Source organism: Cervus elaphus, chromosome 27 (assembly GCF_910594005.1).
Source record: "Cervus elaphus chromosome 27, mCerEla1.1, whole genome shotgun sequence".
Lineage (NCBI taxonomy): Eukaryota > Metazoa > Chordata > Mammalia > Artiodactyla > Cervidae > Cervus > Cervus elaphus.
In genome coordinates, this window is record NC_057841.1 from 37,725,754 (window position 1) to 37,753,609 (window position 27,856).

At 36.0% G+C, this 27,856-nt stretch overlaps 1 protein-coding gene across 1 annotated transcript in view; it reads right to left on the reverse strand.

The window, feature by feature from the left end:
• Nucleotides 1–27,856, reverse strand: part of MIB1 (MIB E3 ubiquitin protein ligase 1) — a 97,152-nt gene that overhangs the window by 39,931 nt on the left and 29,365 nt on the right. The window contains exons 6-12 of the mRNA XM_043889471.1: nucleotides 26,714–26,918; nucleotides 19,727–19,910; nucleotides 18,305–18,449; nucleotides 16,495–16,628; nucleotides 12,663–12,770; nucleotides 4,344–4,541; nucleotides 3,363–3,514 (exon numbers count right to left, since the gene is read on the reverse strand). Of these exons, the coding sequence (XP_043745406.1) occupies nucleotides 3,363–3,514; nucleotides 4,344–4,541; nucleotides 12,663–12,770; nucleotides 16,495–16,628; nucleotides 18,305–18,449; nucleotides 19,727–19,910; nucleotides 26,714–26,918 (1,126 nt within the window). The remainder of the gene's footprint in view (nucleotides 1–3,362; nucleotides 3,515–4,343; nucleotides 4,542–12,662; nucleotides 12,771–16,494; nucleotides 16,629–18,304; nucleotides 18,450–19,726; nucleotides 19,911–26,713; nucleotides 26,919–27,856) is intronic.

The window sequence follows — 27,856 nt, forward strand, 5'->3', positions numbered from 1 at the left end:
AACATTGATAGGTAAGGTGGAAGAGGAGACAATGTAACTGTAGAGCCTTTGGCGGACAGACTTAAATGTAACTCTTCTGATACTGAACCAAAAAACTTTAATCCTCAAAAGAGGGACAAAATACTAAGCATTGCTACCTTTTACTTATATAGATATTTCAACTCTCCAAACCTGTTTCCTCAATTGTAAAATGAGAAGACCTTTTTTCTCTTAATTCTGAGTTTAAATGGTTCCTTCTGTCTTACGACATCACTGGTTAGTACCAGGAAAGAAAAGTCAATTTTAAGAATAAGAAATCTGATATAAAAAAAAAAAAAACTCAAAATAACCCAGTTTACAATTACAACAAATAAATAACTTGCAACATCTTCTCATATTCTTTCATGTTCAATTAAAATCATCCTTTATCTGACAATCTACAGTCACAACTGCATAAAATGTCTTAAGCAAATAGGAATAAAGAAATCATATACCTTTAACTAAAGCACCACTTTGTTGTAGAATCAAAGTGTTTATTTTTTTCTCTTTTTTTTATGTCACCTGACATCAATTATCTGGTTGGAGGAGTCACTGTTACAAATTTCCAGAGGAATTCTCAAGAATTAAAGAAACAGAAGTAGTATTTTTCCCCCTCCTTGGTTTAACATTATTAAATATACTAGCCTGCTCTCAATGTGCTCAATAAAGTTAAACAATTCAAAATATTTAAAAGTTACTCATCTCCTAAACACTTTAGTTTTTAATCTACCTTAAACTTTATAACTTAAAAATATTATATAACCTAAATTAAATTCCCTCAAGAAAATCTTTTTGTCAATTCTAACTTGAAATACTTGCTCTGTATGAACTCCTGACAATTTCTCTATAGAATTTTTATTTTAATCGATTATACACTCTTGTGATATCTAACACTGTCCTGTCAAATTAAGACTAACATGTATTGAGTCCTCACCTACAGTCAAGGCATTATGGGAGATACACAAATATTTGTGCCCAAAATTTTAACAGAAAGAAACATAAAAATGCACATACTAAGGGACAGCACAAAGAAGATAACTGCAGAAAACAGGAACACAGAACAAGGAAGTATAGGGCAAACGGAAAATAATTTCAAAGATGAAATCTAAGACCTCAGGGAGAAAGTCAGTTAAGGGCATCTTAAAGAAAGAAAATGTTAAATCAGTGAAGGAAAAGAGCAGAAACTTTTAGGGAGAGAGAGTAGTACAGTATAGCTGAAAGTCAAGGTGGGCAGAGAGATTTTAATTAGTGGGAGATAAACTTAAAAGATAGGCTCATGACACAGAAATCAGCTTGGTGTATTGGTATACTCTTGGTTAAATCATTCACTGTCCATGTGTTCTAGCCTTACCTCACATACAGCCCATAATACAGAGGAAATAATATAAGGCAGCTAAGATCAAATGACTCTAAATTCAAATAGACCATGCTCAAGTTCCAGCTGTTTCACTGGGCAGCTGCATGACCTTGAATACAAGTATTGATAAACTTCATTTCTTTATAAGCTTCATATTCTTCATCTATAAAATGAGGGTATTAACACCTGCTTCCTGCTTCAAAAAGCTGTTCAAGGGATTAAATGAGATAATGCATGTCAACTACTTGCATGTGGTAAATCTATCACCACCACCTTTTATTTGAAAGGCAGGGAACACATAATACTATTTTCTCTCCTTTACAATATCAACATTAAATATTTGGTGTGTTCAAATATTTAAAATCTGAAAAAACAAATCAAGACATAACCTAAAATATGGCCATTTATTTCATCCTAGATTATATATCTATTGTTACAGTACCAATAGCCAACTTCAATAAACTTCTTTTGTTCTCTGTGCTCACCCTCTAGTGGTGATCTTAAGAAGCTAAAAAAAACAGCAAAAAATTATTGTAAAAGGAAACATCTTGTAAAAATGCAATATGGAACCAAAGAATAAGAAATTATAGTGTCTACAATTAATAATATTGCATTGTATATTTGAAAGCTGCTGAGCAAATAGATCTTAGAAGTTCTTATCATAAGAAAAAAATTCAGAACTATGCATGGTGATGGATGTTAACTAGACATACTGTGGCAATCACGTCACAATATATACAAATATCAAATCACTATTTTTAATACATGATATTAATATAATAAAGTGAAGTGAAATGAATGAAGGTCACTTAGTCATGTCTGACTCTTTGCGACCCCATGGACTACACAATCCGTGGTATCCTCTAGGCCAGAATACTGGAGTGGGTAGCCGTTCCCTTCTACAGGGGATCTTCCCAACCTAGGGATCGAACCCAGGTCTCCCACATTGCAGGCGCATTCTTTACTAGCTGAGCCACGAGGGAAGCCACAAGGGACATTAATATAGTATCATATGTCAATTACATCTCAAATTTTTTTAAATTTTTAAATTATCAAAATAAACTTCCAAGTAAATATCTTCCTCAGTCAATACACGTGGCTTGATTCAACTATAAACACAAGACATCTAATGAAGAATTTTCTTTTTTTTAAAGAGTTTATTTTTTATTATTATTATTACTATTACTGTAATTATTATTTTGGGGCCTCAACACGAGGTAGTTCCCCAACCAGGACCTGAACCCAGGCTCTTAGCAGTTAGAGCAGAGAGTACTAACCACTAGATCCCTGGGGAATTCCCCAGAATTTTCCAAAATGCTTCTCAAGGTAAAGTTGTTTCAAAAAATTCATTCACAGAAAGTTCTTCATTAAGCAAAGCTAAGCAATTTTCTTTTCTGTGAGACTCTGCAGATCCTTTATGAATTTTATGACTTCCCAAAAGTCTTTCTCAAACTTCGCCAACAAGCACTTTTTTCAGTAGACCATTTATTACCCTAACAATGGTTAGAAGACATCTGTACTAGAAGTTCATAGTTAATTACATTATTAATAAAAAATTAGGTAACTTAAAAGTTTTTAGTCAAAAGTTTAAAAAAAATTACTGTGCAAATAGACAACTTGGAATAAAAGAAAAAAAAAAAACAGATAACACGAGGTTTTGGTAAGAGGACGCTTGAGAATGATCTTGAAGACACATAAATCTCCAGGTGGAATGCATTTTAATTAAACCTTTAGAATACAAGTATTCCTGATATTTTATACCCATATTTAACATAAATCTAAATAGTCATTTCATGATACCTGTATTAGTTTAACAAAAAAAAAATATAAAACTAATCTATTAAAGGCATAATTTCCTCAGATTTTAAAACAATTTAAAGTATTAAAATAAGCCAAAATCACTTCCTTATAAGCATCAGAAAAAGGGAGCCCACAACAGAAACCTATTTTTAACTGCATAGGAAATAGTAAAAGGTGACATCTTTACCTGGGGTTTCCTCTCAGTGCAGCATGGTGCAGAGCATTAAACCCATTGTTGTTCGTAATGGTAACATCTGCTCCAGCTTCTAGAAGAACTGCCAGGATGTCATCACGTTTCTTACTTATTGCATCATGAAGAGGAGTATCGCCTTCCGAATCCTTTTTTTTTTTTTCAAAGTTTTAAGAGATTTTCATTAGCTCTTCTTCAATTAATTATTATATGTAAAGTTAATTCTTATAATGATCTACTAAGCAAAGAAAAACAGAAGCCATATCCAACAACCAGTAGTAATAAAACATGCTGTGTGTTAAATTTCAAAATGCAGGCAAGAAATACTAGCCTCACTACAGTAAAGAAATTTCTAGTCAATCTAGATGGACAATACAATAAACATGCTAGAGTTTTCCAAAGAAAATAAAAGCAAGGAAGTATCCTCAAATACAATCAAAATTTTAATGAGACAGAAAGCTGACCCCCCCACCCAACTCATTAGCTTACAATGGGCCTCTATACCACACTCCTACCATTAACAGTTACACCCTAAAATTCCATATCTATTATAAAATCAATCCTAAAACTCCATATATATTTTCTAAATCAGAAAATCTTCCAAGACTAGATTAAGGACTAGACCAACGATCTAGGATAAACTAAGTTACAATTAAAATAATCTAGACTCCTCTGAAGTAACTATTATGAATTGCTAAAGCTCACTGTCATGGTCCATAAAGTTAAATCAACTCCTAGCTGATATTTTTACAAGTCCCCATCACCAACTCCCCCATACAAAATCAATTTACTGACACTTTCTTAACAAAGGCTTTTCTAAGAAGGAATAGCTGCCAATTTTATGGATACCTTTGGAATCATTCACTATGATCATACAGAAAGGACTGATAGCAAAGGAATGCTTGCCACAGAAACTAGTATTGCCATTTAAAAGAATCCTGGAAATACCTGCACAATATAATTCTTTAATAGTTTTACCTGAAGACTGGGATGACAGCCAAAGTCCAGTAACGTCTTCACCACCTGAAGGTGACCTTTATTGACAGCAATGTGAAGCGGTGTCTGCCTGCGCTTGTTTCTGGCGTTCAGATCAGCGCTGCCTCGGTGCAGCACTTCTATAACAGCTCCCTCATCTCCAAAAGCGGCATGGTGAACCGCTCTATCACCATCTTTATCCTAAACAGCAGCATTAAGTCTCAGTCAGGGAATGTTTCAGAAAGAAAAAAAAAGTGACGCTACTATAATAATTCATCAAGAACCAGATTAATGTAAGAAAAGGAAACAGAATGGAGCCAACAAGATAACTAGAAATTCATTTGACTAGGGATTAGCTCCAAAGATAAATTATGACCTGGATCATTATATCATGCACACACATACTAGACCAACAGTTAGATCAGAAGTAGTCTGATTCTTCAGTACTCCTAAATTATCAGCCATGATGGTAAGCCAACATTAGAAACATGTTAGATCACAACTATATGAAGTTTTTTCATCCAAAAAAACTTACACAGACTTCTTAATAACATAGAAATTATACTAACCATTGAGTAATTTTTAAAAAAGAAGGAAGAATGCCAAAGAGTATGATCTCAACCAGCTTTAAGGGGGAGAAATACACCCTCATGTTAACACTGGTTATCTCTAGCTGATGAGCATACACTTTTCTATATATTCAAGAACAGAAAAAAGTTATTAAGCACTTCATTTAAAGATAAAAATGAAACACAAACAAGCGTAATTCTATACATACAAACTGCCAAAACTATTTTTGAGGGATCCAGTAGGTATGCCTCACCTAATGTTGGCGTATTTATGAGGAGAGGAGAGGTAGAAATTGCTTAAGTGTTTCTCAAATGTAAGAGACTGCTTTTTTAAAAAAAATGCTTATATTGAACCATAAAGATAATATATATAGTCCATACCAAAAAGAGTCTCATTGTTAGATGCAGATGGAAAAGGATATTATAAGGGTACTGCTTTACTCCATATGTATCTCAAATATTAACACCCAGAAGTAAGCAGACTCTCAGACTTTCTCCAACCCACGGTAGCCCTTGATGGACTCTAGTTTTTGCAAGTGGCTTGAAAATCCATATTGCACTTGGGCTTATCGGAACTACTTTCCAAAGATAATGCAGATAAATATCGTCATAGCTAAATACATTTTTAAAAAATGAACACAACAGTTGCTGAATTCAAAATAGTTTTTGGTCTTTGCATATTTTCTCAAATAGATACTATAAGTAAAACTGCTCAAGCAGGAGTCCACAATGGCTTGACAATCATTCTTAAAAGGCCAGGAAACCATAATTCAGAACCTCTCCTTTACTAATATTCCAGCAGTACAAGTTAGGAGTTTTTTTCACTTCTCAACCTTAAGCCGAAAGGAACCAGCAAACTACCACAGGAAAGATTAAGGATTCAACTCTTGTGCCTCTGAGCAGTATTATATCTAAAATTCCAGGAAAAAAAAAGCTTCTTACCAAAAAAAAAATATATATATATATATATATATATGTTTGTGTATATATTGTTAACTTCTCAAGTAACACATTTCAGTATTTCAGAATTTTAGATTTAAGATCTTCCTAACTTCCAGCCTAGATTCATTTTCTGTTATAATTTTTAAGCCTATCTAGTGGTACTCCTTCCATTAAAATGAGAACATCAATCCACTGACACTCACTGAATAAAGATAGGAACTATTTATGAAATGTACCATATATTGATGACTGTTGGAGAACTGCTACAAAAACAAAAATGCAGGTTCCATCAACAATTTGCTTATGTTAAATAAAAAAACTTAAAAATTACAACCCAAATATATATGTCAAAGGAAAATACATAAGGAAAATATAAAGATTTTGGAAAATACATACACACATAAGAAAACAACAATTAATTTCCAGATTTTTAGTCTAAATTAGAAAACCTCACTTGCACAAAGACCGTAGCTTTCAGGTTTTATTGCTTTCTTCCGAATTTATCTTACGTATTTCAAAAGGCTTCAAACAACAAGATATTTATTCTGTCTCTGATACTGCCACCAAACAAGTTGTTGAGGCCCAGCACAACAGCTCACTTCCAAAAGTTGATCTAAAGAGACCTGCAAAGGGGCCTCAAATTAAATCTAACAGTGAACTTGTTCCTTTCTACCCTCTTCCTCCCCTTCGCCTCCTCCTAACCTCTAAAACCTGCTCTTGTTCACCCTCCCCTCTACTGGCTGATAAAACCACAGGCTGTGCTGTCAACACATCCAGGACCCATCAGTCATGCTCATCTACTTCCTTTTGCTGAACCCCTACAAGCACGCACCAAATTTGATGGCTTTCACTCTTTAGTTTAGGCTCTATTCTCTCTTGTCCAATTCTACATCTAAGTGATTCAGGCCTTCTTTTATTCTCATTCACCTGACCTACTGCCATAGCTCACCCAGCCTTCTTATTCCAATCTATTCTTCATACAAAAAACAATTTTCTCTATAAAACACAAAATTTATGTTTAAAATTCTTTTATGTAACTCTATAAAGAACATTAAAGCCTACTTCTGTGGACCATTCCAGACTCATCTGCTGCCATCTTCCCTCACACATAAAACTAACTCAACCAACTGACTTGACCCCATATGTTCACGTGCTGCTCTCAGACTTCAATGCTCTTGTTCATTATGTTATTGGCTCGAAAACACACATTCTTTAAAACCCAGTTCAGGCAACTCTTCTCTTATGAAACTGCCCCTGACTCACAAAATTAGTTTAACTCTAATTTCTAATTTATTTTCAGAAATTATGTCAACTATTTTATTATTCTCAAATATAATAAGTAACATCACACCTCATCTTATTTTCTGTAAAACTCATTCAATTAATCAAGATGCTGCTAACCTGATCATACTTAAACCTAAACAGACTATGTGGATATGGTATATTCTGGTGTGTTCGTTCAATCATTCATTCAGTAATCATGGACTAGGCGCCCACTATGAACTCAGTGCTGTTCTGGACATAGAGATATAACAACAGGCAAGACAAAATTCCTGTCCTCCATTGCCACTCTAGTGGGATAAAGAGAATATTAAAAATGAAATATGTAAATAAAATGTAAATGTTTGGTAGGAGGAAATGCCAAGGAGAAAATATAGCCGGGAAGAAAGACAAGACAGCCAAGCGATGGCCCCTCCCAGGGAAGGTGTGAGTAAATAGTTGAGAGAAGTGAGAGAAAGCCCTGAAGACATCTGGGGAAGAGAAGTGCGAGGAGACAGCACAGTGGCAGCAGGAAGGATGAAAGTTGTGTGAATTCTGGATAAATTTCACAGAGCCAATGGGATTTAGTCATATTCCGAATAAGGAGTCTGGGGAAAAAAGAGGAGTCAGTGGCAATTCTTAAGACCCAACCTGTGCAACTAAATAAAGGTGCTAAAACTATGATATGGCCCCTTTAAAAATCTGACCTTTTTTGTTTGGGCAATTTCAGGTTGCACTCTGCCTTCCTGCAAAAGGCACCCTAAGGACTGTTTTCTGGGTCTTATATGAATAAATCAGATCTTTTCATGTTTTTAACAGTGTCAGTATTTTGGGGGAGGGGGAGTGTGTAGGGAAAGGGAAGTGGAAAAGCCTCTAGCCACAACCTGAACTAACATGGATCCCTAGGAAACCATGTATGCTAATTCCTAGAGTCATTCTGGAGGTTATTATTCTGAGTCCTGATCTGTTTTCCAAAAAAGAATTTCCTTGAATTGACTAGTCAATTATGATCTACCTAGACAGCATATTAAAAAGCAGAGATACTACTTTGTCAACAAAGGTCCATCTAGTCAAGGCTATGGTTTTTCCAGTGGTCATGTATGGATGCGAGAGTTGGACTGTGAAGAAAGCTGAGCGCCGAAAAATTGATGCTTTTGAACTGTGGTGTTGGAGAAGACTCTTGAGAGTCCCTTGGACTGCAAGGAGATCCAACAGGTCCATACTAAAGGAGATCAGTCCTAGGTGTTCATTGGAAAGACTGACGCTGAAGCTGAAACTCCAATACTTTGGCCACTTGATGCAAAGAGTTGACTCATTAGAAAAAGACCCTGATGCTGGAAGGGATTAGGGGTAGGAGGAGAAGGGGACAACAGAGGATGAGATGGCTTAATGGCATCACCGACTTGATGAACATGAGCTTGAGTAGACTCCGGAAGTTGGTGATGGACAGGGAGGCCTGGCGTGCTGCGATTCATGGGGTCGAAAAGAGTTGGACATGACTGAGAGACTGAACTGAAAATCTACTTGCCCGTTCCTTTGCAGATTACAGTTAAATACAATGTTTTCTACAGTTTTGTTTTCATTAACCGGATAAACAGAATCAGATAGAAATAGCATCTGGGATTTGTTCATTGTTTTTGTTTTTTTTGAGAAACTGCTAGCCTTCACTGAAAAGAAAAGTGAAAGTGAAGTTGCTCAGTCGTTATCTGACTCTTTGCGACCCCATGGACTGTAGACTACACCAAGCTACTCTGTCCGTAGGATTCTCCAGGCAAGAACACTGGATTAGGTTGCCATTTCCTTCTCCAAACTTTCACTAGTTGGAGAGAAATGTTTAATAAGAACACAGATAATAATGAAACCTTAAATTTCCATGGTGTTCTATATTATAAGTGGTATCTTGTTTCCCTTACTCAACTCCCCACCCCTTCAAATTATTATCATAGATGATGAAACAGAAAGTTAAACCAATTAAACTTTTTGCCCAATATTATTTTAGACAGCAACAATACCATTCAAACTTGGGTTTTTTGACAAAGTCTAGTATTATTCCCTACTATTAATATTCTCCTTTCATTAGTCTTAAATAATAAAACCACTTAAAATTTGCTGATATCATCAGTATGTATTTGTACTATATTTGAAAAACTTATTGTAAAGAACTCACTTTTTAAAACTGGGCTTCCATTCAATCCTCCACAACTTTACTTATTATATTCATCAGTAGGAAAAAAAAAAAATACTGAGTCCTTGGAGGATGAAAAATGAGCCCACCCAAATCGACATACCTAAGATCTCACAGTCCTCGGTGCCTCTACCTACACACTAAGAAGGAAACAGAATGTAACCCTACTGTATTCAGTAGGTCATACATGGAGACAACCAACTTTCCAAAATGGCTCTGAGTTTTCCCTAAGAAAAAGAAATAGGGAAAAAATGTAACCTTATCACATATTTGAAAGGTATAATATACAGCAAATAATTTAGCTTTCTAACAGCTTAAATCAACGAAAAAATCTGAAATAGTCATCTATACTAGGGGCCAGCAAACTTTTCTGTGAAGGGCCAGAAAGTAAATATAAGTTTTACAAGCTATATGATCTTTTATCACAACTACTCAGTTTTGCAGCTGGAGCACAAAAGCAGACTACACAATAAAATAAATGAATGACTGAGTTGTGTTCCAATAATACTTTTAAAAAGAAATGAAGGGCTGGACCTGGCCTTCGGGCTATAGATTGCAATCTGTGAGCTATACTATCCTGAGCTCACTTCTTGATGCAGAAGAATAAAATTAAAGGATGCAGAATGAGATTCCCACAGAACAAAATATACTATTCTCTTTATTCTTCAGCTAACTTCAAACTTTTAATAAAATTGGATTTTAAAAAATCATTATTAAATTATTGTGTCTAGGTGTGTTAAAGGTATAATAAAGGTTTTAAGAGAAGAGCACTTAATCTTCTAGGATACATACTAAAACTATTTACAGATGAAATAATATGATATCTGGATTTGCTTCAAAATAATTCAGTGGAGGAAATGAGAGTTAAGAGGGTACTGATAAGACAGACTTGGCCAAAAAAAAAAAAAAAAAAAAGACAGACTTGGCCAGAAAAAATAACTCAAGTGGAAAAATGAGTACACAGGATTCATTAGACTATTCTATTTTTACAATTGTTTAAAATTCCCAATAATAATTAATTTACAAACAGATCGATCAATTTACAAATGATGAATCACAATTTTAAGTGCCTTTGAAAAATTAACATTTTCTCCCTCTTTTAAACCAGGATTTCCAATCAGCATTGCTGACATTTTAGACTGGATAATTCTTTGCTGTGGGAACTGCCCTGTACATTCGAGGATGTTTAGCAGCATCCTCAGTTTCTATCCATTACACGCCTGTCAGTCGCCTGCTCCCCACCAAACAGTTGTGACAATCAAAAATGTCTCCACAAAACGTCCCCTGTGGGACAGAAATGCCCCCCAATTAAGAATCACTGTTTTAAGTAAATTATATTGCTATTTATAACAATGTTGAATCTCACATTCTAGAAATATGAAACTTTGCTGAACTTTTGCTTTATTCTTAGGCAATGAATTATATTTACATTTCAACCCAGTTTTTAAATGTAGTTTTCTACCCACTGGGAAACTGTGTTATTAACTTAATCAGATGTGTAAATACCCCTTTTTCACACTATCTCTACAAATTACATCTGCCTACAATGGTTTTTAAAACAGAAAATGCCCAGAATGAAAATACAAGAGGTGGTATGGTAGAAGGCCACACATATCTGTATAGTAACAGATGGAGTTTCCAAATTGAATGATGTTATTTACAAACTACTGACCTCGCCCCAACTCTAGTCTTACGTGGAGAGTAATAACTGTTTTGCTTATTTGAGTTCAATTAAGAAAGAAAAAAAAAAAGAAAGAAAGAAAAAAACCCTACTCTTGAAAAATAGTGCCAACTTCATTCCCAGCCCCCAGCTGCACCCCTACTCCACGCAACCTCTCATGTGAACAAGTCTATGGACAGTCTCACTTTGTAAGGTTTAGTAATGCTGAATCAGAAAGTATAGGTTTTTTTAGAAAACCAGACAAAAAAATTTTTGGTTTTTAAAGCCTCTCAGCTTATTTCCTTTAATCAGAAGAGTCTGGGGAATTCCTTGGTGGTCTAGTGGTTACTACTCGGCACTTTCACTGCCATTGCCCAGGTTCAATCCCTGGTCAGGAAACTAAGACCCTGCAAGCTCCAAGGCATGGCCAAAAAAAAAAGGTCAGAAGGCTTGTAATATTTTAGTTTGTAGTTTCTGGATTCATTAAATTAAAAAATGGGATGTTCAAAATGTAATATTTACAAAATATTACATTATACTAAGTCTATCTTGCATCACCAAAAAAAAAAAAAAAAATCCTTGTAACATATACTGGGCTCCTAAATTCACAACCAAGAAAGATGTGACTTAAAGTTACTCTGTAAACGCAAAGTCAAATTATATAATCCCATTCATAAATACATCACAGTAATAAAACTAGCGTACAGTTTACAAATGTCTAATATGCTAATTTAAAACTCAAGCTCTAGGCAAAAGAAAATGCCAACATCAAGGATGACCTAAAATACCACTGGTTCTTTAGTAGCTATTCAACAACTCAAGATATACACAAATGGGGGAAAAAAGCAAAAAGAATGTAAGACTTCTGTTTTCAAACATGTCTTTAAATTTTTATAATTAGTAAAAACAGACTGACCCACAAATTTCGCCCTCCGAAATTCAAATCCTTATTAAATAGCTTCCTCAGATGGGAGTGGCATTTGGACAAAATTGCAACATTTTGCCTAGTATGAATTTGATAGAATTGGCTTATTCCTAAGTAATCCTGCATCAGACTAAAACAAATACAATTCTAATATATTTTTAAGTGATGCAGTTATAGTTAACTGCAACAAAGGAAGCCCTCTACCCACACCAGCCAATGAAATTTCAATGCCAGTAAGAATCATTAATTTCTCCTTTAATAAGAACACGTTCTACATTAAATTAAGCACATATACACACATAGAGTGATAAACACACACTATAAAATCTTTAAAAACCCAAATTAAGGTTAAGAAACTGTAAGACTAAACAAATTCTAATTTACTGGTTCCCTCATGAAAAAACAAAAAAACAAGGAAAGCCCTCTGCGTGTCACAGATCAGGGAAAATCTTGCCCCATGTGATTTATATTCCTCTTTCCTCAATTTCTCCAGTATGAGTCATGGGTAAATACCACCGAGCTCTCAACAGCATAGTAGTCCTACCATAGCAAAAAGAAACTCAACCTTCTTCACTTAGGGTTATGCCTAGAATATCGAGAGAGCACAGAAATACACAAAATGCTTCATGCTGTCTTTTCTCAATTTTTTTCTTTTTAATCAGAAGAGCCTTGAGTTAATATTAAATTTCAAAATGAAAAAGCATCCATCTCAATGATACAGAAGGACCATTTCTAGGACATTAATTTTTACTTAAATATTTTTAAAACTCAGTTTAATTACCTCTGCTTCTACATCCACATTTTGTTTCAAAAGTAACTTCAAAATGTCAACATGTCCATTCTGACTAGCAGCTTGCATAGCTGTGTGACCAGCACATTGTCCATTCACCTAAATACAAAAAGAAAGGATGAAGAAATGTCACAAGAAGGAAAGAGCCAATACATACACATGGTGTAGGTTTAAACCCAACAAACTGAATGATTCTATGAGAACAATTTAGGTTGGTGTTCTATATATCCTGATACAGATCACCAGAAACTTGACCTGTATCACATTTCTAAGTTAGGGAGGGATTCAGGCACTCTAAGAGTCCCACTGTTAAAAGAGTTACAAAAGAACTTTTAGCCAATCTGCAAAGTTGAAACAGAAAAGGATGGGAGGGAAGGAGGGACAAAGGGAAGTTACATTTATTTTAAATATGTGTCTACTTTAAGTATTATTAAACCTCAGAGTCTGTTTCAATGAAAAAAAAAGTAATGAGGTGAATGGAAGACTTTTAGAAAAGATACTGTCCAGTATAGTATGCATAAATTCAACAAACACAGCCAAATGTCAATGCTAAGCAAACTACCACAAAGGATACGTAAATGAGTTACCAGAGAAGCTATACACATCTGTTCCACTGTTCTACTATAAAGCAGTAATATCCAATCTTTTCTTCATTTCAGATGTTGTGTAAATGGATATGGAAATGCAACATGGAAAAACAGACATTTTTTCCAAAGAAGACATTTCAAATAGCCGACATGAACATAAAGATGCTCAATATTACTAATAAACCAGGAAATGCAAGTAAAAACACAGTACCATTTACATTATCGCCCCCTAAAATTAAAAACTTAGGTATAACCAAAATGTGTATAAAATGTACATAAGGAATACTACAGAACTCTGATAAATGGAATTAAGAAACTAAATAGATGGAGCGATACTCCATGTTCATGCATAAGAAGACTCAATAATGTCAAGATGTCAGTTCTTCCCAACTTGATCCGCAGATTCAACATAATCACTATCAAAATCCCAGCGAGTTACTGTATGGAAGTTTAAATGGACAGGCAAAAGGCCCAGAACAGTCAACCCAATATTAAAGGAGAGCAACAAAGCTGGGGGACTGACACTACCGGACTCCGAGACGTACCACAAAGCTACAGTAATCACGACAGTGTGGTACTAGCCAAAGAATAAACAAACGGAAGAAAGGAAAAGAACAGGAAGCCCAGAACAGCCTCTCATAAATACACTCAAGTGATTTTTAACAAAAAAGCAAAGGTAATACAATGGAGCAAAAACAATCTCAACAAACAGAATACATGGAAAATCTCTGTATCTTTCAATTTCAGTTTATTAAAATCTAAAACTGCTCTAAAACTAAAATCTAAAATTAAAAAATTATCCAAAATTTCCACATATGAAAGACATGATTTCCAGGATAAAAAGATCAAACATTAAAAGCAACAGATGAAGATAGATCTACATCAAGGCACAACACTGTACAAGTTCAGACATTGGTAAAAAAAAGAGATCTGCATGCTTGAAAAAATAAAACAGATCACATGAAGGATCAGGGATCAGAATGGCAATTCTGAATGCTGGAAGAAAATGGAATTATTCTGAAGGAAAATGATATCTAAACTTGAATTCTCTTCCCACCTAAAATTTAACTGTAATGTTAAAAAAGTTATATACTGAAGGCCTATTTCTCACGTACCCTATTTCTGAAGAAGCTACTGAAAGCCATGCTTCACAAAAAATAGAATAAAATTGGAGACAGAAGGACAGAGGATAAAGAAAACAAGAAATCCAGCACAGAAGAGAGGGGAAAGGAACCTGGAGGATGATGACTAAGAGACATTCCAGATGGATCCCGTCAGAGGCACTAAGAGAAATCTCTCTCAGATGAAACGCATACAAAACCTGATGTGCTGAATGTCTTAAGAGATTACACAATTAAGAGAGAATTCTGGAGAAGAATTAATAGTAACAATACAGATTACTAACAAATGAAAACAAAAGTGTTTAGATTATGTCCTGGGGTTAAGAGAGACAAGTGAACCCTTTGGAACAATGGAAGTGTTCTACATCTGAGTAGGGCTGTGGATTATGTTGGTGTATGCATTTGTCAAAACTGACTGATCCATGTATTTCACTGTATGTAAATTACACCTCAGGCGGTTTCATTTTTTTTTTAAAGAACAATTATGAACACCAAGGAAAGCAAAAAGTTGTGCAAGAAAACACAATCAAGTATCCTCCACAGCTCAGATACGGATGCTATTTGAATGTAACATGCAAAATTAGTTCCAACATTAACAAAATTATAAAGCAATACCATATTAATAACCTGGAAGAGGTATGCATGTGTGTGGAAAGGATGGGCTAAATGTGGAGAAGGAAAGTGGAATCCTCACCTTCACAGAGCAGTATCAAAACATAACTTCTAAAACCTACAAGTCAAGAAATAAACAATAGAAATTACTGAAAGATGAGGAGGTAACTGTATGAAGGAAATCAGCTCAAAGAGATGAAAACAGTTGCCTCTGAAGAAAAGGAAAATAGCACTGAGAAGGAGAAGCTGCTTTTCATAACAAATCTTGGAGAACTATTTTTCCCTTTAAATTTTTAGAATGTACTACATTCTAAAAAAACAACTGAAATAAATCTGTAATGAAGAAAAAATTAAGTGTAATAAAATGTAAATCTGCGTAAGTAAATATAAAAGAAGTCTGACTCTACATTCCAAACACAAAAAAACATTTGGTACTTTAATATCTGAAACTATTTGTGATATAACTCACAACCAATCAAGAAACTACTGTGCCATGCTGCTGCAACTGATCCCCAACAAACCTGAAATGCCACATGAAATCACAGGAATAAGATGTTATTTCAGGCTTCCCTGATAGATCAGCCGGTAAAGAATCTGCCTGCAATGCAGGAGACCTGGGTTCGATCCCTGGGTTGGGAAGAGCCGCGGAGAAGGGAAAGGCTATCCACTCCAGTATGCTAGCCTGGAGAATTTCATTGACTGTATAGTCCATGGGGTCGCAGAGTCAGACATAATTGAGCATCTTTCACTTTCACCTTATAAATTATAGATCTGATCTCTGTCAAACTGTCCAGCATACTTACATACAAAGATATGGTAATGAAAGCCCTCCCTACACAGTGACAATGATTCAAAGTGACACTCAACCTACAATCCTTTGGCCAGCACTGACATCATATTGGTTCCAGAATAGTAGCGATGCTTAAGCCAGTGAACAACTAAGCAAGAACCAGAATTTGCAGTTTGAACCCATTTAAAATATGGCTTTGGTGAATGGTAACATTACAACATAAACTATTAAGATTTACAAAATGCATGACCCCTAATTCAACTGCATTATGAATCATGAAACAGTCAACTTTCACAAGGAGGAGAGGGGAAAGCTTAAGTTAAATGTTTTGAAAAGAAGGATGGAAAATTGCTTATAATTGCTTATATATTTTTAAAATATATTTTTAAAATATACTTTTAAAACATTATAACATTTACCACGAGAAAATTTCACTGAATTTCCCCAAAGGACACTAACTACTTAAAAACCTGAAAGTAAATTTTGACATCATAAAGTTCAAAAGTCAGTACTAAAATAAGAAAGTCAGTAATCTTCTAGAAATGCACAATGAAGAAATAATGCCCAGTGTCATCTTTAAAATACCTTAGGAAAACAAGGAAGAAGGAATAGATGAAGCACATGTGGCAATATCTTAATAACTGCTGTGTAAAAGGTTTGTTGTAACTATTCTATTTTTGCGCATGCTTCAAAATAAAGTTTAAAATGCTCACATCCACATCTGGTCTTTTTAGCAAATCTTCCACTTTAGCAACATCTCCATTGGCAGCAGCCTTAACTAATTCTTCATTGAGGTCACCAGATTCTTGGGTTTCAAATAATTTCTTCAAGAGTTGGGAGAGTCTTTCTGTAAAGCATCAAATAAAGCTGCTAATATAGGAGGATCTCAAATCGTAACTACTAACAGACAACCATTACCCACATGCCTGTAATATATACTTTTCCTGTTTTATTATGTCTGTCATTAATATTACTTTGGTACTAAGCTACAGATACTACCCATGCAAGTTACAATTACTACCATATAAAACTGCTTTAAATCTGAGCCCACAATTACTCCCGGTCTATTCCAATTCATGTATTTCAAGTTAAAATTTCAGAAAAAGAGAGTTACACACAAACTGTAATTCAAGACTTTGGAGTCATACCAAAGGTATTATAAATGAACACACTACCACAGGAGTATCATAATGATACAAATTGCCTTTCAGGTCTTGAGTGTATCTTACTGCTCTCAGACCTCAATGCAACAGATCAATGATTATGATACAAAAGCAATATAATCTCTATAGTCTCTGGGGAAATATTTTAGGGACAAACCAATTTTCAGTTGAAAATATTAAAATAAAATACTTCAAAGGTGCCAACTGACTGGTTCTGACTAAAACAAGAAAGAACCAGGTATGTGCTTATATAAATCCTTTCCTAAGGTTTGGTTTGGTTTTTTTCCCTCCAAATAGCATTGATCAGTAGAGAATCTACCCAGTTCTCCTCCTTAACTCTAGGATCTACTTACTGGAAAGCAAAGAGGTCACAAACTGAGACCCAACACCAAATCCACATTATCTGAGAGAAGGATATCAACAATTTTTCACTCTTTCAATATGTAACAGGTAGGCCAAAAAGTTCATTTGGGTTTTTCCATAAGATGTTATGGATGAAATTTTTGGCCAGCCTGATAAAAGTCAGCCTACTGTGATGCTATCTAACCACAAGGTAAGAATAAACACCACCTGATTTAACCTCAAACACATTAGCAAATTACAGCAGGAAAGATGGCCCAAGCAGAGGAAGCAGAAGGCAACACGAAATAAAACTGGAGGCCAGCCAATGTTTTCCTTCACTTTCTTACTGTGCACAGTTACGGCTCCATCTTCTCTTCTGGATGTCAGCTACATTCCTAGAGTAAGTTGTAACCAGTTGTCTAATGAACTGAGTGTGTACACAGAGCTGAATCATGAGAAGAAAAGCTCTGGGCCTGAGTCTACCCAAGCATCCAGCATACGCACATCTTAGCACAGCTCTCTCCACCCACTGTGGCCTGTACAATACCTCTCATAAAATGACAAGAGAAAAGGTGTGGCTGATACATAAAAATATCCAGAAAGAAAGCCATCTGCTAGCAATAATATTGGAAATTAAAAAAAATAAATAAGGCAGTCAAAGAGAGTGATGGTTCTGTGGCAGAAAACAAATGTTCTGACTAAAGAGTAGCATGTTGAATTTCAGGTATCTCCTATTTGACGTGGAGAAGCCCTTGATATATCTGAGAAAATGAACATGTTTATAGAATTTTCACAGGGCATACCTCAGCCAGTGCAAAGGTGGTTCGTCATATGAAAAAAGAAAAAAAAAAAGACATTTAGCGCAAGTTTAAAAGGTAGTTAATATGCAAGTGAGGTAATGTGATCTTGGAGAAAATCAAGATCACACACAACATTATCTGTGTACCAGAACTGGAGAATGAGGAAGGGCTCTAATGTAAACCACATTGCTATTAAAGAAACACAAAACAGAACATACCACCAGACGCATTGCTAATGGCTGATCCTGCGGATGCCACCTTGGAAACTGCCGCTGGATTATACGTCCAAGATGTTCCACATACTTCCACCTTTAAATCGCTGTCTGAATAAATCTGCTGTACTCGGCCAACTTTACCTAAAGTCTTAAAAACAAGATTAGATTTATGTTTGATTTATTAGATTTATGTTTCCAAGTCTACACTATAGAAATCAATCATCAGTTTTTACATGTTTGAAGTATTAATTTTACTTGATTCCTAATTTAAAAAACTTTTAAAGGATAATCATATTCAAATGGATTATTTACTAGCGACAAACTTTACAGAGTATCTTTAAAAAATATTTTAATAAAACTATTACACTTCCACAAGAATATAAAAATAATCATGACAATCTTATTCAAAAAAGTAACCTTATAAGATACCTCTAAAAAACTTGTAACTCAAATAGTCCAAACTATCATTGATCTAGTCTAAAAAAAGAAAATCTGCTTTCTAAAAAAAAAAACTTAAACCAAAAAGGGCTCAAAGCTTACATCTATGTTTAAATCCTTTTTGGAATCAAGCCTAATTTCAAGACAGAAGTATGAAAGTCACTATCATCAGGAAGCCTCTTTGTCTCACCTTAACATTACATTTGCCACTAAAAGCTCTATCAAATTAGATTTATCTATCATATATTAACTATAGCCCTTTAGGGATCTTCCCAGGCTAATCGAAGGGCTTCCCTGGTGGCTTAGCAGTAAAGAATACACTGCAGGAGACCCGAATTCAATCCCTGGGTCAGGCAAGATCCCCAGAAGGGAAAGGCTACCCATATTTTTGCCTGGAGAATCCCAGGGACAGAGGAGCCAGGTGGGCTACAGTCCATGGGGTCACAAAGAGTTGGATACAACTTAGCAACTACACAGACATAGAGAATGGACTTATGGACATGGGGAGAAGAGAGGAGAGGGTGAGATGTATGGAAAGAGTAACATGAAAACTTACATCACCATAGGTAAAATGGATAGCCAACAGGAATTTGCTGTATGGCTCAGGAAACTCAAACAGGGGCCCTGTATCAATCTAGAGGGGTGGGGTGGGGCGGGAGATGGGAGGGAAGGTTCAAAGGGGAGGAGATATATGTGCACCTATGGCCAATTCATGTTGAGGTTTGACAGAAAACAAAATTCTATGAAGCAATCATCTTTCAATAAAAAATTAAATTAAAAAAAAAACTAAACAACAACAACAAAGTTACTCTAACTGAAGTAAATTTAGAAAATAAAAGGCATACAGATGCTAAGCTGCCAGTGTAGAGTACAGTTCTCAAAGGATTAAGCTAATTTATAGTTTCTAAAATTAAACTCATCAAAGCTTTTCAAAACTCCATAAGCAAGCTATAGTTCCGACTCCCAAAGGACTTTATACACACTTACTGGGAGCATAGCTTCTGCCCATTCTCCATGTCCTCTCTGTAGAAGTTTAATTCTCTCCAGATCAAAGCAAACTTGCACAAGATCACCCACTTGAAACTGAGAGGTGCCGCCCTCTGCGCCCTGCGCAGCATCCCCACTTCGGACAATGTTTGCTTTAGTGAGAACAGCAGGGTTGAAGGTCCACCTAAAAACCAAAGCAAAATTCAAAGTCGGTAAGTTTACTTAACTTCAGCACAACATTCATAGTTAACCACTGGAGGGAGAAAAGCATTATAACACATCCAAAGTGTAAAGCAATCCTTTATGATTACATCCTGAATGATCTGTATTTCTTTTTAGAATTTTGTTACACAAATTTGAGAGAAGAGTCATCCATAATCTCACCATACTAGTACGATACGCTTTTGTCTAGATTATCGCTTGCATGCTTTAAAAATTGTTATAAAAGTAATACACACTCGTTGTTAAAGATTAAAACATTTCAGAAACATGTAAAGTTTCATTGCACATAAACACACCTCGATCACCATTCTGCACCCCTCTACACAACAGTTAATATTCCATTGTATATGGAATGCAAATCTTCTATTAATATGCTGAGTGATGATTGTAACAGAGAGTTAATTTGCCCAGCTGAAAGGATCACTCTTCTTTTGTACCTTCAGAACAGCCTGAATACTCACTTCTCAAAACTACTTACAACATTGCAATACAGCTATTTCTGACTTTATCTATCCAAATTTAAAGGGAAACTTCTTCAAAGTAGAAGACCATGTCTTAACTGTCTCTGTAATTCTAAAACTAATCACAGGCCCTAATACAGGATAAGTACTTAATAAACTGTTCTTAAATAAAGAATAATTTTTTTTTTCCTAAAAGTCAAATGTTATGTTACTAATAACACTAGTACCCAAGAGAATTTGGACCAAGGAAGAATTCTGCAAGTAACAATCCTAACCTGTGTTAATTTACCATTTCCAAATAAGAGGCCATTTAAGACAACATATGTTAATACGTGCTATTCTGAATTTAAGATTTTTTTCCCTTCTTTATTAAGATGTAATTCACATACAATTCACTCATTTAATGTGTATAAATCAGTGGTTTTAGTATATTCAGTTGTATAACCAACCACCACTATAATAAATTCATTTTCATCATCACAAAAAGATACCCCCATGACAATCAGCAGTGACTGTGAAATCAACTCTCTCTTCCCAGCCTCTAACAGCCAGTAATAAACGCTTTCTGTTTCTATGGATTTCCTTATTCTAGACATTTTCTATAAATAAAATCAGATAGTATGTGACCTTTTGTGACAGGCTTCTTTCACTCAACAAATTTTTTCAAGATTTATCTATGTTGCAGCATATGTCAGTACTCCATCCCTTTTTATAGCCAAATAAAATGTTCCATTAGATGGATATACCACAACTTGCTTATCCATTCAGGAGTCAATACACATTTGGCTTATTTTCACATGTTGGCTGTTATGAATAATGCTTCTACAAACATCCATGTACAGATTTTGGTGTGGGCACATTGTAATTTTCTTGGATATAAACCTGGAAGTGGACATGCTGGGTAATACGTCAACTCTATATTTAACATTTTGAGAAACTACTGTTTTCCAAAGCATCTAGACCACTTCACCTACTTATCATTAATGTAGGAGGGTTTCGTTCCAGTTTCTCTATGCCCTCAGCAACACTTGTAATTATCCTACCTTTCTGTTCTAGCCATTCTAGTATGTGAAGTGGTATTTCATTGTGGTTGTGAACTGAATTTCCTTAGTAACTAATAACGTCCTGCATCTTCTCAAGGGTGAAACAGAATGGACTGACTCCCTCCAGAGTTCGCACAGTAAAGCTCTATGGCTCCAACGTAACTGTATTGGAGACGGGGCCTTTAGGGAGAAAAGTAAGGCTAAATGATGTCACAAAGGCGAGGTGCCACATGAGGACAATGAGGAAGCAGTCCTCTCCAAGCCCAGAAGAGGTCTCACCAGAAACCTACCCTGATGGCACCCTGATCTTGGACTTCTAGCCTCCAGAACAGTAAAAAAAGAATAAAAAAAGAAATATCTATTGTTTAAGCCACCAGTCTGTGATATTTTGTTAAGGAAACCCTAGCAGACTAACGCAATGCATTCATTGACCATTTCTGTACCTTCTGTGAGAAGCTTCCCTCGTAGCTCAGATGGTAACGAATTTGCCTGCAATGCAGGAGGCCAGGGTTCAATCCCTGGGTTGGGAAGATCTCCTGGAGAAGGAAATAGCAACCCATCCCCGTATTCTTGACTGGAAAATCCCATGGACAGAGGAGCCTGGTGGGCTTCAGTCTATGGGGTCGCAAAAGTTGGATACAACTGAACAACATTAATATGTTCTGTTAAAAGATGTCTACTTAAATCCTTTGTCCATTTTCAACTAGGTTATTTACCTTTTATTGTTGAATTTTAAGAGTTCTTTACAGTGTATTCTAGACACAAGTCCCTAATCAAACATATGATTTGCAAATATTTTCTCCCATCCCACAGGTTATCTCTTCACCATTTTGACAGCCCCCTTAGAAATATTAAAGTTTTAATTTTGATGAAGTATAACTTATTCACTTTTTCTTTGGTTGCTTCTACCCTGGAGGTCATATCTAAGAAACCACAGTTTAATCCAAGGTCATGAAGATGTACAACTATGTTTTGTTCTAAGAGTTCTACAGTTTTACCTTTTGCATTTAGGTCTGTGATTCATTCCGACTTAATATTTATACATGGTGTGAATTAGGGGTCCAATTTCATTCTATTTCATGCCAATATACAACTGACATTGCATGATTTGGTTTGGGTGCTTTCTTTAACTGCAGCTTTATTTTTTAATTATTGCAAAATTGACATAAACATTAGTTAACACAAAATTAGATGAACATTGCAATAATTGAATATTTGTAAATACTGTCAGCACCATTTGTTGAAAAGACTATTGTTTCCCCCACTGAACTGTGCTGAACACTTATCAAAAATTAACTGACTTTAAATGCAAGGGCTTATTTCTAGACTCTCAATTCTACTCAACCAATCTATAAGCTGGTTTTAGAAAAAACAGAGGAACCAGAGATCAAATTGCCAACATCCGCTGGATCATTGAAAAAGCAAGAGAGTTCGAGAAAAACATCTATTTCTGCTTTATTGACTATGCCAAAGCCTTTCACTGTGTGGATCACAATAAACTGTGGAAAACTGTGAAAGAGATGGGAATACCAGACCACCTGACTTGCCTCTTGGGAAACCTATATGCAGGTCAGGAAGCAACAGTTAGAACTGGACATGGAACAACAGACTGGTTCCAAATAAGAAAAGGAGTACATCAAGGCTGTATGTTGTCACCCTGCTTATTTAACTTATATGCAGAGTACATCATGAGAAACGCTGGGCTGGAAGAAGCACAAGCTGGAATCAAGATTGCCGGGAGAAACATCAATAACCTCAGACATGCAGATGACACCACCCTTATGGTAGAAAGTGAAGAAGAACTAAAAAGCCTCTTGATGGGGACTTCCCTGGTGGTCCAGTGGCTAAGACTCTGAGCTCCCAATGCAGGGGAGCCAGGTTCAATCCCTGGTCAGGGAACTAGACCCCACATGCTCCAGCTAAGACCCAACACAGCCAAATAAATAAATAAAAAATAAAAAAAATAAAAACCCTCTTGATGAAAGTGAAAGAGGAGAGTGAAAAAGTTGGCTTAAAGCTCAACATTCAGAAAACCAAGATCATGGCATCCAGTCCCATCACTTCATGGCAAATAGATGGGGAAACAGTGGAAACAGTGCCTGACTTTATTTTTCTGGACTCCAAAATCACTGCAAATGGTGACTGCAGCCATGAAATTAAAAGATGCTCACTCCTTGGAAGGAACGTTACGACCAACCTAGATAGAATATTAAAAAGCAGAGACATTACTTTGCCAACAAAGGTCCGTCTAGTCAAGGCTATGGTTTTTCCAGTGGTCATGTATGGATGTGAGAGTTGGACTATAAAGAAAGCTGAGCGCCGAAGAATTGATGTTTTTGAACTATGGTGTTGGAGAAGACTCTTGAGAGTCCCTTGGACTGCAAGGAGATCCAACCAGTCCATACTAAAGATCAGTCCTGGGTGTTCATTGGTAGGACTGATTTTGAAGCTGAAACTCCAATACTTTGGCCACCTGATGTGAAGAACTGACTCATTTGAAAAGACCCTGATGCTGGGAAAGATTGAGGGCAGGAGGAGAAGGGGACGACAGAAGATGAGATGGTTGGATGGCATCACCGACTTGATGAACATGGGTTTGGATGAACTCCGGGAGTTGGTGATGGACACGGGGGCTTGGCGTGCTGCGGTTCATGGGGTCACAAAGAGTCGGACATGACTGAGTGAATGAACTGAACTCAACTGAATCTACATGTCTATTTTTAAGTCAGTAATAGACTGTCTTGATTACTGCAGCTGTGTAGTAAATTTTCAAATTAGGGAGTCCTCCAACTTTGTTGTTCATTTTCAAACTATTTTGGCTATTCTGGGTCCCTTCAGTTTCCACATGAATTTTAGGATCAGTTTGCCAATTTCTGTAAAAGAAAGGCAACAGGATTTTAATAGGGATTGTACATATCTGTTGATTGAGGAATACTGTCATATGTTAAATGATGAATTATTTCCTCCAAAAACATATGCTGAAATGTTAATCCCCAATACCTGAATGTGACCTTATTTAGAAACAGAGTCTTTGCAGATATGATCAAGTCAAAATGAAGTCATGAATAATTAGCATGGGCCCTAAATCCAATGACTGGTGTCCTTAAAAGGTCATATACAACCATCTTTTCATCATTTTCTATGTAAAAGATTTTAGAATTTCCATGAGCTCAATTAATGTTCTTCTACACCTCCTTACGGTTCTTTCCTCATGGAGGGCTAAGCTACAAGTGCTGGCTTGATGAAAAGAAAATAGTGGGCCAGAGGATAGTTTATGTGGCTCTCAGTATCAGATAATCTCTGATACTGAACTTGACTAACCGGAGATTAATTTGAATGAATTTAAGAATAAAATGTGTGCCTCACCCCAAAAAAGAAGAAGAAGGTCATGTGAAGACACAGGGACACACAGACTCACTGGGGACAAGGTCAAGTGAAGACGGAGACAAAGAAACAAGGGATGCGCCAGCCGGCCAAGGCACCCCAGGGATTAGAGCAACTGTCGGCGCCAGGAAAGAGGCGCAACACAGACCCTCCTCAGAGTTCCCAGAAGGAACCAGGCTTGCCAACACCTTGACTTTGAGCCTCCAGGACTGTCAAAGAAGAAACTTCTGCTGTGTGAAGCCACTCTGTGGTAATTTGTTGTGGCAATTCTAGGAAACTAATGCACCATCTACACAATATTAGATCTTCTGATCCATAAACATGAAACATCTTTCCATTTATTTAGGTCATCTTTAATTTCCTTAATAATGTTTTAGAGTCTTCAGTGTATATGTCTTGTACTTATTGGGCTAAATTTAATATTAAGTATTTTATTCTTTGATGCTATTATAAACAGAATTGTTTTCTTATTTTCATTTTCAGGTTGTTCATTGTAGTATAGAGAAATACACTTTTTATATTATTTTTCTGTATTAATATTATATCCCATGACTATGCTGAATTCATTTATTACTTCTAACAGTTTTTTTTGTTGATTCCTTAGATTTTTCTATGCACGAGATCACATCACATGTGAACAGAGATGGCTTAACTTGTTCCATTCTCTTACTTCTCCCTCTTATTTCTTTTTCTTGCCTAACTGCCACAGCTTGACCCTCTAGGACAAGATGGAATAAAAGCAGGGAGAGCAGACATTCTGGCTTTGTTCCTGATCTTAAAAGAGAAAGCATTCAGTCTTTCACCACTGAGGACGCTGCTCACTGTAGGATTTCATAAATGCCCTTTATCAGGCTAAAGAAGTTCCCTTCTGTTCTTAGTTTATTTAGTATTTTTACCATGAAGGATGTTGGATTTTGTCAAATGTTTTTTGTGCATCTCTTGATATGGTCACATATATTCTCCAGATCTGAAAACAATTAGAGTTAATTCTATACTTTGGATAGCAATTTAATGTTTATTTTTCTTATTCTATATATAATCCCTCCCCTAAAGAAATTTGAGAGAGTTAGTTTCTTTAAGTACATGGCAGTAATAAAGATTTGACAATTAACTATTGTTTTTTCTCTAAAATACTATAAACATATTAGTAAACTGGATACTTTTTGGCTTCTAGGGATAAATAAATAAAAGGCACAGGCCCAGTCTCCAAGAAACTTGAAACCCAACGATCAAATAAATAACCATTTTAGTGGATAATAGGAGGCTTAAACAGACAAATATTGTATGCATGTACCAGGGAGGGTAGCTGGAGAGAGGAGGCAAGCACATATTCAGTATTTACAGGAGGCAGAGGAGTTATCCGGAGAAGACGAAGACAAGGAGCATGGAAGGATGGAGTGTGCATGAAGGATGGTGTGTATGGAAGGTTACAGAAATGACTAAATGCACACAGTGCTGTGTTGCTGATACCGGTGAGTGTGTGGCAAGGGAGAGCTGCGTCACCGTGAGACAACAGGAGACAGAGACCAGAGGAGTTCACTGCTATTACCCTGTTCATTCAGGGTAGACTGATACAGTCCACCAGGAACAGAAAACTTGTTAGCTACACTTGGACCCAATACTGATACAATGTATTCTGCTCACTAAAGGGAGAAAAAAGTGCATAGAACATTGACTCATAAATACACACACACATACACAAAGTTCTTACTTGCTTCCTTCCACTTTACTAAGGTATTCTGGATTTTCTTCTACTACTGAAGAGTCAGCTGTAAGAAGTCTTTGTTATGTCACATTATTTGCTTTTTGTAAGGCTCAGAGTTCCTCTGTAGACAAATTTCACTTGCCATTACTGAAAATTAAGAAATAGAACCAACCTATTGCCGCTTGGATACTGTACTACAATGTCATGATCTTCATCAATTCCACAAACTGTTCCAGTTGTAGTCAAGGTCTCAAACATGCCATCAGTCCATCCGCCATGACCGTGCTGCAAAGACTGTACAATCTCAAGGTCCAGATCTATGTTGACCAGGTCACCAATCTGCAGCCCACCAGGATTCCTGTTGCCATTCTGCTCACCTGTAATTGCAGCGGGAGGTGACCAAGGGCGAGGAAACCACAGCAACAACAGGCAACTGCACTGTTCTCAATGTTTTTAAAAAGCCCCAGACAGTTGAGTTTCAGTTACTATCTAATCTTAAAATGGTTTGAGAATAAAATGTGAGTATAAAAATCTAGAATTATACAGCCTTAAAAAAGAAAGAAAAGAAAACAGACTCAAAAGCAGAAATAAAGTAATGATTTATAACAATGACTGAAGAGGAGCAGAATCTATAGATGACAAGGCACTGACTATCGAAACACGAAGCTCTGGGCGTTGGTAACTCACCTTTCTGCCTGGACGGCTTGTTCAAGAGTCAGGATAGCTAACTAAAGAATACCAAAGAGACTCCTGGAATTTTGTTATCTCTGAAGTGCTTACTATTATTATTTACCAAATGGTTTTTGTGATTTTTGCCTCAATAGCATTTTTAAATATTTTAAAAGCCCATTTCCAAGATTGTTTTCAAAGCTATTTCTGGGACAAAGGAGGCAAGATCATCAAACACTATGCTGAGGGATCCTAAACGTCTACGTTGATTCCACACTTTTCTTGTAAAGTCCAAATACAAAAGAAGAATATTTCTGAATGAAAGAGAGATGATCTCATCTCTCATCAAAACCATAAGATTTTCTTCCATATTCTCCTTTTTTCTAAAAAATTAAAGTATGCTGCAAGAAAACAGCACTTTGGGGCAGTAAGGGAAAACAAATGATTTGAAAAGAGGAACACAGAGTTCACACGAGAACAGCTAAATCAGAAGAGCCTAAAGGCTTAATCGGAAGAATGTGGCAAATGTCCATTGTAGCAACAATGAAGAATCTATAAAATGAAAGTAGTTTTGGTTTTCTTGTTCTTTATTTTAATCATACGTTAATTTATATTTATCATATTATCTTAATCTTGGAGCTGCTGT